The 12299-nt window shown below is 36.6% G+C and overlaps 2 protein-coding genes and 1 pseudogene across 3 annotated transcripts; 1 reads left to right on the forward strand and 2 right to left on the reverse strand.

Moving 5' to 3' along the window:
- Positions 1–3842: 3842 nt before the first annotated feature.
- On the reverse strand, positions 3843–4826 carry LOC113361128 (ethylene-responsive transcription factor WIN1-like). Its single transcript, XM_026604478.1, has 2 exons — positions 4678–4826; positions 3843–4576 (listed from the first exon to the last, which is right to left on the reverse strand). The coding sequence occupies exons 1-2, from the start codon at positions 4755–4757 to the stop codon at positions 4075–4077; spliced, it is 582 nt and encodes a 193-aa protein (XP_026460263.1). The 5' UTR covers positions 4758–4826; the 3' UTR covers positions 3843–4074.
- A 1372-nt stretch (positions 4827–6198) lies between these two features.
- LOC113355809 (phospholipase D alpha 1-like) lies at positions 6199–10316 on the forward strand. 2 transcript variants are annotated; one of them, XM_026598756.1, is made up of 5 exons: positions 6199–6357; positions 6472–6593; positions 7251–7325; positions 7721–9620; positions 9704–10316. In XM_026598756.1, exons 2-5 carry the CDS (start codon positions 6480–6482, stop codon positions 10138–10140), a joined length of 2526 nt encoding a protein of 841 aa, XP_026454541.1. In that variant the 5' UTR covers positions 6199–6357; positions 6472–6479; the 3' UTR covers positions 10141–10316. The 2 variants fall into 2 exon arrangements, with proteins under 2 accessions (XP_026454541.1, XP_026454542.1); XM_026598757.1 differs by lacking the exon at positions 7251–7325.
- A 175-nt stretch (positions 10317–10491) lies between these two features.
- On the reverse strand, positions 10492–10600 carry LOC113362335 (annotated as a pseudogene).
- Positions 10601–12299: the final 1699 nt, after the last annotated feature.

Raw genomic sequence — 12299 nt, forward strand, 5'->3', positions numbered from 1 at the left:
TATTGGGTATAAATATGGGTGTGGGATTAGTGTTAAAGGGGTGCTTGGGTTAGCCGAGATACCCCCTAATATGGGATACCTTAGTTTTAATTTCTGTTTTTAATTTCAAAATCAATTTAGGGTTTCTGTTTCAATTTAATTTTCAATTTCAATTCCTGCTTCAATTTCAGTTTATTGCATGTTTCAATTTTTGTTAGGTTTAGTAGCAATTTTTATTTCAATTTTATTTTACTGTTGTGTGTTTGTTTTGATGTTAATTCCATGTTAATCTTAATGTTAATGCATGTTTAATTCCTGTTATGAACTCCATTGTGTTATGTTTGTTCTTTGCTGTCACTCCCATACCCCTGTTATGCTATGTTTCTGTAATCTTGTATCATGTTCTGTATATGTTCTACTTTTAATTTCCTGTTGATGTTTGTGTTCCATGTAATGTTAGTTTAGTGGAATGTTAGGCTAGAAATCTCAGTGCATTGAGTTGATTGAGCAGTGGGGAGAAACTAGTGCTCACTAGTGACTGTGAGCAAGCTGGTTCTCTTCCCACTCTAGATGAATGCCTTAGCTTTGCTTTGTTAGCTTCCTATCTCCCCTGCCCTTGGCTTAGGCCTTGGTTCCATTGTTCATTGCTTGTAGTTTCCCTTGCTTTTGTGCTGTCTGTCACCTTCCATTGTTTCCTGTTAACTGCCTTTGTGCCTCATTGCCACTGTTACCTTGGCTTAGTGCCACCATTACTTCACTGCCATCTCTTCTTTTCTCCTTGTTCTGTTGCTGCTACTACTTGCATTGCTTGTGCTGCTGCTGTGCAGTGCTGCTGCTGCTGCTGCTTTCTTTTTCTTGCTACTGCTGCTGCAACCCTGTTGCTGCTGCTGTTTTCTCCAGCTTTGCTACTGCAGCTGTCTGCTTTCCTTCCTCTTTGCACTGCTGCTGCTGCTTCCTCTTCAAAGCCTAGCTCAAGCTAAAGGCTCAAGGCCCAGATCATCATTAAGGTCTAAGGCCCAATTCACTGTTACATTGAGCCCAATTCACTGTGAAAGCCCAGCTCAACCCAAGGCTCAAAGCCCAGTTCATTAAGGCCCAGCCACAGTTTAGGTTAAGGCTCAAAGCCCAATTCAGTCAACTGTGGGCTTAATCAAAAGCCTAATTCAGAGACCAAAGCCCAAGTTCTCAGTTCATCATTCAAAGGCCCAAAGCCTAGTGCACTTCAAGACCAACTGAGCCCAAGCTCAGTTCATTTCATTGTTAAAAAGAAACCCATTAGGCCCAATTTACTCAAAGGGTATTCAAAGCCCAATAGCCAACTAGAACCCAAAATAGCTAGAAACTACAAAACACTCCCAATCTCTGTGGATCGACCCGTACTTGCACGAGCTACAACCGATGACCGTGCACTTGCGGTATTACTGTAGGCCCGCGTTTATTACGCTTAATTTTTCACGCTTTTCCGGGCCCACCACATATGTATATTGTGAAGGGGTTCATATGTATATTGTGCTCAAGCACTATATGATAAGTAATTGTAAAGCGCTCGATGTGATGAAAAATGTAGACACGTACTAGAAAATGAGAAAAATGAGGACATGGCATATACGATTAACTTAGAATTGTTGGTCTGTTATATGGTATAGATTATGTCATTCTAAAGTAGTATTTTTTTAATTTCAAAAAAGTTAAACTTGATCAGAGTGGACTACGTGCTACAATAGAAAATTCTGGCGCGTAAGCTATAACATGTAACCTATATATGGTTCGGTGTGTGCATTTCATTCTGTTTTCTCCATTTTTTTGTTTGATGTTTGATTGAAGGGAGGTTGTCAGTCTTTTTAAGCAGATTTTTTTTTTCTGTTTTACTTTAGAGATGCTGATCAAAGATGGTGACCCGAAGTACTTGCATGTTGTTGAAGAAGGAGACGAGGCTGTCGAAGAACTTGATAGATATTTTCAGTAAAGATGCTGGTCAAAGTCGGTGATCTGAAGTACTTGCAATACACTTGAAGAAGGCAACAAGGCTGTCGAAGCACTTGATAGATATTTTCTGTAGAGATGGTGATCAAAGTTGGTGATCCGAAGTACTTGAATTGCAGACTGTTGAAGAAGAAGAGAAGGTTATTGAAGAGCTTGATAGATATGTAGTTGGGATAAACATTTGCATGGTGTATTTGATGAGTATGGTCACCAAGTATCGTGAGTGTGGAGGATATTTATTGTTTTACATGTTACTCCTCTATACAAACTATCACATGATTAACCTATGTATAGCCTAATTGGATTTTTCTATGCAGATTTAAAGAACAAAGTTTGGATTTATGGGATACAATTTACAAGACTAAAGTTAGACTCTTGGTAGCATTAGGCACAAGAACATATAGTGAAACTTTATAGCATCATTTCGAGTTCAGGCCTGGCTATCCATTTATCGAGCAAATAAAAAAAGAGATTTGCCTATCTATGGGATTCCCTTCTTGATGCAAATACTTATAATCAAATCTGAATCTTCTGTTGGATTATGTTAGGGATTTCTTCAAAATTTTTAAAAGAAATTCCATTGCTACAATAGTTTTAACAGGTTCATTCAATAGGATACTCTTGGATATCTGTTAGGTCCCTCTAAAAGTAATATTTTCCAAATGGAGCTCCGTTGATACCTACTTAAAAATAGAATGCAAATGGCCGTCCAGGGGATAGATTATTTAAAGCAGTTCATGAAAAATTCTGGTTATATTACAGACATGAATTGGACCCGATCCAAATATTCATCCAGCCCACTATTTTAGTTATTTAATTAGGAATTAATTTAAACATTCACCGATAATAGCGGTTTCTATGGACCATTACTTGGGCCAAGCTTCCAAACAGCCATGCAAAATATAATAACAATCATGGGCATATTGATCAACTTTTGATAGATATCAAAAATGATATATCTATTATAGTGATATGTTTATAGATACCGATACATTGCATAATAATATCAACGGAAACATTTCGAAGACGCTTTGACACTGTTTGGTGATTTGGTGGACAAAACTTATTTTTTCGATGTGCTATTTTGGGATTTCATGTGGAAATTGGATCAAATAGGTTCATGGTCTTGGAATCAATAATTATGATGCTTCTTACCAAGACAAGGAATAAATGAAATCAATAATTATGATACTATACCAAGACAAAGAGCAAACTAAAGAATGTTTTACCTCCAAGATAGCAATCGTTCCTTATATGGAGAAAGATAGCATTTTTAAAACCATGACAAAGAGAATGTGGTATAATACTCATTATATCATACATACAGATTTGTTACCCATTTTTTATAATATTATTATTTATAACATTATAACAAACGCCCAATATTCCTAAACAATAAACAAACCCGTGCATCGCACGGGCGAGAAACTAGTAGTTTTCTAACAAAACAGCCTACTTTTTAACTCGACTTTCTTTATCAAAATTCATTACAAAAATAGTACACAAACATTAAAAGCTTTGTTGTGGTTAGGATAATATTATATTCAGTTAATGCTACTAGTGAAACTTATCAACCAATCCAATTTTCTAGCTTCAGTACGGATGGATTGTTCAGGGTTCAGTCTTGTGGCTACTCCCTTGATTTTACGCCCCCGAAGGCACAATCCTAGCTTGGCCGCTGGCTGGGTAGTTGGTTCCATTACCATATTGTACCCATATGGGGTTTTTGGGTAGTGCATTTGTGCATTAATGTTCACAATCATACCGGAACTTACCTTATCAACGGAGATCAAGATGGATTTACTTATTTAGTTATTTATGAACTACATGTGAAAATTTATGAGAAAGTACCATCATAAAACCGTCACTAAAACAAACGAGAGAAATCGCTGTGGAACGACATGTGAAATTTAATGAGAAAGTACGGCCACCATCACTAAAAATAAACGACAAATCGCTCTGCTAACAAAGGCGCACAAAGTTATCATCAAACTTGCAAATAAAAACAACAATTTTACCTACGTGGATGGATTTACTAGTTCTGCAAGCCAATTTAGTACCTTGCGGGCTTGCAGTGGCCGGCATTTGACGAACTCATACTATAGAGTAGAACTATTTCCTATTTAGTAGCTCTTCAATCATTTGCAATGCAATTTTATCCTCGTCTTCACCAATCTGTCCACCATCTTCCACCATATGATCGGTTTGGCTTGTTACCATCGCATTCTTGTCTAGGGATACTTTTGCATCAGGTAAATGATCATTTGAAGTATGTTCATTTTTCTTTCCGAACTCAACGGTCATAATCCAATTTGATTCAGAATGAAACCCGGCTCGTTTTTGCCAAACTCCAATATGAGAGTTTTCGTTATCAAGCCTAAGACAAGTAAGAGAAGGTGACAATGTCTTGCATCCACGGCGAAGTTTTGCACTGAGGATTGTAGAGAGTTCCGCCGAAGATTGGGAAACATTATTTGCTTCTGTTTCTGTCGTACTCTTATTGATGGAGAAGTTGGTTTTTGCATTTCGGCCACTCATCAGTATAGCTGCTTCATCATATGCTCGAGCCGCTTCCTCTGCTGTCCTAAAGGTTCCCAACCAAACCCTCCTTTTCCTATGCACAAAATAAAAAACGAAAAAAAACATTCATGAGAAATTGTTCGTTATAACGCGAACCAAAGAGCAGTAACTCAAATTTGATATTTTGTAACTTACAATAGAGGATGGCGAATTTCAGATACCCATGAGCCCCAACGCCGTTGCCTGACTCCTCTGAACTTTTTTGATTGTACCATTTTTAGATGCAGGATATTTGTTGATCTTGATATTTGGACAGAGAAAATGAGAGAAGATTCATTCAAGTAGAGATTACGAAGGATCAGAAAGAATATATGGTTGCGTCGCGTCGGTGCAGTAGTAGTACTAGGTACTCTTTGGTTGAAGTTTCTTAGTACTTTGGTACTACGAAACTAGTGTTATAAATGCATGGTGGATCCAATTTATCAAAATCAGCCTAGTAACCAGCATGACAGTTGCTATTTCATTTGAGTTTTTTTAACACCCTCGTTTAGTTCATAATAAAATCTATTAGTATTAAGTGTTGGCTAATTTAATTAGTGTTTGCTGTTGTGAACTGCCTCGATCACATATTTAGATTCTTTCCAAAGGAAAACTAGGACATATTCCTAGGAAATGATGGCAAGATCTACGGGTTGAAAGTAGGACGGAAAAAGAAAAATCCCACTCCGATTGGACTCTGGAGCATAGATTGGATTCTGGAACTAATTGTGCATTCTAGACTCCGCCCCTGGATAAGAGCATTCTTATAATATGTTTTAGAGGATTGTGCAAGTTCATGAGCAGCACTATTACAAACATCTAGGATGATTTTCTTGGTAACTTAAGTATTTCACCATCAAAAAAGTGGACGACAATGTACTAGAGATGGTAGAAGTTAGTACTTGTGAAATGGACTAGACACCAACTAACTACTCCAAGCATAAATGAAATGGAGTTAGGTTTTAACAATGAGTTAGGTGCATGATCATAGGAAGGGACGTCAGTTTCACAACCATATCCTGGTACCTCCCTATCCCTAATGCTAGGGTAGTAGTCATGCAGTGATTAATGTGTTGTCCAGCAGATATCAATGTTAACTACCTTGGATTGGTGAATGCATATGTACCTGACATTTGACAATTGTGTGAAAATTGAGGAGAACCTGTCACTGCTGCAGGTATTTATTGGTAACTATATATATATCAAAAGCCTAATGCCATGGCTATAAAATTTTGATCCCACAGTTTCTTGCAATCAATGAATCAAGGTGGAGATGCACATGCAGCTGCTTCTTGGTTACTTCTTTCGATAACTTTAGCGCATTCTTTCGGAATTGTTGCCTCATTTGTCCACCTAATTAGGTGGGTTAAAATCATTTCATTTTAACAATGATTAAGTAATATTAAGTGCCTTCCATGGACTAAGTAATTCCATGGTGACTCCTTCCCATAGGAAATGGAAAATTAAAAAAAAAAATGTTCTTTTCTTTTCCACCTTTGTCGAATTGACTCCCACTCCCACGCAAAACATTTGGATCCGAATATAAGACTTCGCTTTCTTGGCGGGGCTAGGCTCTAGGAGTTAACTTAGGATCTCATTCTTTAATCTTATTATTATTATTATTACTTCAATCACAACAATTCTCTTGCTCGAATAACGGATTGTTCTATAATTTCCTTGAACAAAATCTAGATTCTTGAAAAACTTTTCTTCTACTTTAAATAATTTCAGATTCTCATTTTCCATCTATGCATTGCTCTACAGTGAAGCTATAAAAACTCTTGTGTTATCACCAATTTTTTTATCACTTGTTTACGTGTTAACATTTCTACAGAGGTATGATTTAAGTTTTGCCTTTTAGTATTTGCTTGTTTATTTTCAGATTTCTCGAGTTCTGTTCGGTTATTTGTAAGATAGTAATCATTTTGTTCATGACTTCATAATAATAAGGTGAAGCTATGTCGATGATTCTACTACATGGTACGCTTCATGCTACAATCTTTGAGGCAAGTTCATTATCACACCCTCACAAAGAAACCGGTGGTGGTGGAGGGCCTGGGCTCTTCCGAAAGGTATGAATAAATGGTTTTTATCTTCTTCATCGGATGTCATGTGTTTAGAATTTCATATCTTTTACGACTTCATTCATTCTTGGGACACTAAAAGGATTGGCTCACCATTAAGATTATATTTGATGATTTTGCCACACTCACACATGGCTCAAATAAGAATGCATACCACACCTTCTTTTAGTGTTAATGAACTGTTGTGTAATTGTAATGCTGATTTAATCTCAATATAAACTATATTTACATCTCCTCAAAATAAGATTTTTTTCTTTTAAATATTCCAAAACGACCCTGATCAAAATATTATAAAACTGACATTATTTAAGTATGGATTTATTTATTTTTGTGGATTTTAACCTCTTTGATTTACAAAAACGGGTTAAATTTTTCTTTTTCTTCTTTTAGAAACTAATATTTTTTGAGATATCTTGGAATTCAATGTCTTATTTATTTGATGATGAGATTTGAGCTATCCTTCATCTATATATTGATATTTGCATCTTTAAATAAAAAAATTACCTTTTTATTATCTTTCTCAAATTGTTTTTCTTCTTATATGTTATTATTAATGTACCAAGCTATACATTTTAATTTTTCCTTGATTAATATGTTTTACCTACATATCGTTATGGTTTTCTTTTTCTTATTGGAAATTTGAAGAATGTTGGTAAAAAAACGGTACCAAAGAGAAGATTGTTTTCAAGGATCAAGAGAATATTATCATGCCGACCTCAGGTCTTCTTTACTTAAATCTAACAAGATAATTCTGGGTAATTTGTCATTTGGTATTTGTATTTTAAGTATAACTCGACTTTGGAACTCCATTATTTGAAAAATAAAATAAAAATAATCTTTGGATCAACTTGTTATCTGTCAATGGCCCGATTTAGTTAACCTTTTTGAGAAATATTTATTTGCACAAAACAAATGAAGTCAAATTTGGTCTATGACAGTCAACGGTTAATCTATTTATCATTTTCTAAATTTTCGAATAACTGGATATGATCCTAGACAAAATCCAAGTACCAAACGACAAATTACAGCCTTAAATCTCATTATTTTATATTACCACGTATGTCAACTTGTTTTGTTTTCTAGCTTTCCTAACAAGTGCTAAATTTTCATTATAGCTTGTGGAAAATATCGAGGAAACTGTCGGAGTGGGTAAAGGAGCTACCAGATTATACGCGACAATCGATCTTGAAAAGTCAAGAGTTGGTCGAACAAGATTGATTGGGGATGAAGAAGTTAACCCTCGGTGGTATGAGTCGTTCCATATTTATTGTGCACATATGGCATCTAACATTATCTTCACTGTCAAAGACGACGATCCTATCGGTGCAACTCTATTAGGAAGAGCTTACATGCCTGTCAACAAAATCATTAACGGGCAAGAAGTCGATGAATGGCTTGAGATTATGGACAAAGATCGTAATCCTATTCCTGGAGGTGGTAAAATCCATGTGAAACTACAGTTTTTTGATGTTACAAAGGACCGTAATTGGTCCCGTGGGATTATGAGTCCTAAATTCCCCGGTGTTCCTTATACTTACTTTACTCAGAGAAATGGGTGCAAAGTTTCTCTTTACCAAGATTCGCATGTTCCAGACAATTTCATCCCAAAAATTCCACTTTCAGATGGAAAATTCTATGAGCCACATCGATGTTGGGAGGATATCTTTGATGCAATTACCAATGCGCAACATTTTATTTACATAACGGGTTGGTCTGTATATACCGAGATAACTTTGGTGAGGGACACAAGGAGGCAAAAGCCGGGAGGAGATATTACCCTGGGAGAGTTACTGAAGAAGAAAGCTCGAGACGGTGTTAAGGTTCTTATGCTTGTATGGGATGATAGAACATCAGTTGGATTGCTAAAGAAGGATGGGTTGATGGCTAGCCATGATGAAGAAACTGCACAATACTTTGAGAACACCGAAGTTCACTGTGTACTTTGCCCTCGTGATCCTGATGATGGAGGCAGCATAGTTCAAGACTTACAAATATCTACAATGTTTACTCATCACCAAAAAATTGTTTGTGTTGATAGTGAGATGCCGGGAAGAGCATCACAAAAGAGGAGGATTGTGAGTTTTGTTGGAGGAATTGATCTTTGCAATGGAAGGTATGATACACAATTCCATTCACTTTTTAGGACCTTGGACACGGCACACCATGCTGATTTCAATCAACCAAATTTTACTGGTTCTGCAATCACAAAGGGTGGCCCAAGGGAGCCGTGGCATGACATCCACTCAAGACTCGAAGGACCTGTTGCTTGGGATGTTTTATATAACTTTGAGCAAAGGTGGAGAAAGCAAGGTGGGAAAGACCTTCTTATTGAGCTTAGAGAGCTTGCTAACATAATTATTCCTCCATCTTCTGTTATGTACCCGAATGATCGTGAAACATGGAATGTTCAATTATTTCGTTCAATTGATGGTGGGGCTGCTTTTGGATTCCCTGACACACCTGAGGAAGCAGCAAGAGCAGGGCTTATTAGTGGGAAAGACAACATCATTGATCGAAGTATTCAAGATGCATACATAAATGCCATTCGTCGGGCAAAGAACTTTATTTACATCGAAAATCAGTATTTCCTTGGAAGTTGTTTCGGGTGGAAACCTGACGATATCAAAGTTGAAGATATTGGCGCTTTACATCTTATTCCCAAAGAACTCTCACTTAAAATTGTAAGTAAGATCGAAGCAGCAGAAAGGTTTTCTGTTTATATTATTGTTCCTATGTGGCCAGAAGGTATCCCCGAAAGCGCATCTGTGCAGGCAATATTAGACTGGCAGCGAAGAACAATGGAGATGATGTACACCGACATTGCTCAAGCTCTTCGAGCTAAGGGAATAGAAGCGAACCCAAAGGACTATTTAACGTTCTTCTGCCTAGGTAATAGGGAGACGAAGAAGGACGGAGAGTATCAACCAACAGAACAACCAGAACCTGACTCTGATTACCTTAAAGCTCAGCAAGCTCGACGTTTCATGATCTATGTTCATTCCAAGATGATGATAGGTGAAGGATTGGCCACTTTCTAACATTTTTTTAATGCATCAATTACATATATCTAAATGTGCATAGCTTGTTGTGTTATGCAGTTGACGATGAATACATAATTGTTGGATCAGCGAACATCAATCAAAGATCATTAGACGGAGCAAGGGATTCCGAAATAGCAATGGGGAGTTATCAACCATATCACATAGCAACAAATAGGGAACGAGCACGAGGCCAGATCCATGGTTTCCGAATGGCACTGTGGTATGAACATCTAGGCATGCTTGACGAAGCTTTCCAACAACCAGAAAGCCAAAATTGCATCCAGAAAGTCAACAAAATAGCCGATAAATACTGGGATATGTATTCAAGTTCTAACCTCGAACGTGATTTACCTGGCCATCTTTTGACATACCCTGTTGCAGTTACTTATGAAGGAAATATTACTGAGTTACCAGGAAATGAATTCTTCCCAGATACTCAAGCTCGTGTTCTTGGTACTAAATCTGATTATCTACCTCCTATTCTAACTACATAAATTTGTTTTTCCATTGATAATTCACATCAATAATGTTACTCATCACTCGATAAGTGATATTTGCATTTGTTACTAGTAGTAATTTACCATTTTTTTTCTTTCTTGTAATCGAAAATGCATGATCCTTCCAAGAGATATGTGATATTGTATGAATGTAATAACTTCTAATTCAAACCAACTACTTCTGTAGCGCATTCAAAAGATAATGTATTAAAATTATTTTGACTGATGACATTAATTTTCCGTAAAAACCACGTGTTCCACTAATTATATGTTTTTCTTTGCATTACTTTGTTAATGGTTGAGTCAAAAGAAGAATATGTTAAAGAATAGAATAAGCCGTAACCAGTTAAAGGAAAAGTAAAGTACCAATGGTTACGTGTCATCTTTGCATAGGGGACATGCTATCTTCTCGGCGTCGTTACAATTTTATCAACATCCCAAAGAGACAATAATAGAATCACAATATATTATAGCCCCTTCGTTTTATAAACTGACAGATACAACTAAACTAAACTAAACTAAACTAAATGAGAGCCAATCTCACAAGATAAGACGTCAGAGTTTCGGGCTTCAGGCCGATTCTTATGGGCATGGTAAAGCCCTGGGTTTGCCACTTTTACACCCACTATGGGCATGGAAAATTGGCAAACAGATCTTGGTAAGTGGCAAACAGGACTGGATAAGTGGCAAACACTTAGCCATTCTAGGTCTAGTTTCTGTCGAACGATGTAGTCTAAACCGACAGCGGTCGAGACTCGACCGATAGGTAGAAATTAGACCTGGACGGTAAATTTGATTCAGCGTGAAAAAGCGGGGGTCTAACAACCACATCCAATATTTCGTTTGGAAATCTGTATGAACTAAACCTTAATAATATTCCGAGAGTAAAAACTCAATCAAGGAATAATACTAAAGACTTTATCTCTTTTTCTCAAATCAATCAGCAAATCAAACAGATAAAAATCTATGATCCTGATCGATGTGATAAATACTTGGACGGTACCAAAGACCAACATCCAAGATCAATCAAAATCCTATCCAACAAACAAGGTCAGATTTATCAATGATGATTGATTAACGCACAACCTGTGATATTTCAATTATAAAGATAAACAATATAATGTGGAAAAGAAATAACACAGACACTAGAAATTTTGTTAACGAGGAAACCGCAAATGCAGAAAAACCCCGGGACCTAGTCCAGAATAAACACACACTGATTGTAAGCTGTTACACCAAATTCATACTACCTATTCGGACTAGATGTAATACCTTCTTCAGCACTTATAGAACTCCTTGAACAACACCGATTGTCTTTAGGAATTCTTCTCGTAAATCTTCTGGCAGAACCCAAGGCTCTCTTTAGAAGATACAACAACACGATTGATACGATTTGATATTTTGTTTGCACAAAACACCGGTTTGATCTCCCTTTAGAAGTGAATCAAGGTTTTGGAAATCTTGTGTTTATTTTGATAAAAACAATTACTAGGTAAAAGTAATATCAAAACAAACTTATAGATTCGGGATTATCATACTCTTCAATAAAGGAACAAAAACCTAATTATTCTACAATAAGAACAACTAGAATAAATTTAGAGATATCTTGTTTAAAACTTCTTAAGGATTTTTACGAGATACCTTAATCGAAGTTTTCTTTCTAGCTTCCGATTTCGACTAACAAGTGTTGGTATACAATCGGAAATTGAAATCTATCAAAACCTAGGGTTTATGATCAACAACTCTTGAATGGTTTTATATCAGAAGAGAAAACCTTAGAATAGACAAGAGGTGAAAAACCTAGATAACAAGTTGTATAATTGATAGACACATTTTTGTGTTTAATTTGTCCTCAATGTCTGTATTGTTGGAACTCTATTTTTGTAATAATATTGTGTTTTTATGTATTTTTAGGAAATAAACATTTTTGGAAAATTCGGCTCGAAAAGTTGATTTTGTCACCCAGAGGACAAGTGTTATTCAGACTCTCGCTTTTGGATAAGGGGTAACCTAATTACTAGGGGGAACCCCCAGGTCACCCCAAGGCAGCTGCTATTCGCACCCCAGTTCTGGTTAGGGGGGAGGACATCTTCTTCCCAAATTCAAAAACCAAAATTGGCGGGAAAAATTGTTATCAACTGGCAGATTTAGGGTTG

This window comes from Papaver somniferum, chromosome 3 (assembly GCF_003573695.1).
Source record: "Papaver somniferum cultivar HN1 chromosome 3, ASM357369v1, whole genome shotgun sequence".
NCBI lineage: Eukaryota > Viridiplantae > Streptophyta > Magnoliopsida > Ranunculales > Papaveraceae > Papaver > Papaver somniferum.

What these genes read in the sequence shown, in the direction of transcription:
- LOC113361128 (XM_026604478.1), bottom strand. Translation starts at nt 4,757, where the DNA reads ATGGTACAATCAAAAAAGTTCAGAGGAGTCAGGCAACGGCGTTGGGGC. An exon ending in GAAATTCGCCATCCTCTATT is followed by an intron (nt 4,577 to 4,677) that starts GTAAGTTACAAA and finishes TTTTGTGCATAG; the next exon opens with GAAAAGGAGGGTTTGGTTGG.
- LOC113355809 (XM_026598756.1), top strand. Translation starts at nt 6,480, where the DNA reads ATGTCGATGATTCTACTACATGGTACGCTTCATGCTACAATCTTTGAG. An exon ending in TATTATCATGCCGACCTCAG is followed by an intron (nt 7,326 to 7,720) that starts GTCTTCTTTACT and finishes TTTTCATTATAG; the next exon opens with CTTGTGGAAAATATCGAGGA. An exon ending in TCATTCCAAGATGATGATAG is followed by an intron (nt 9,621 to 9,703) that starts GTGAAGGATTGG and finishes TGTGTTATGCAG; the next exon opens with TTGACGATGAATACATAATT.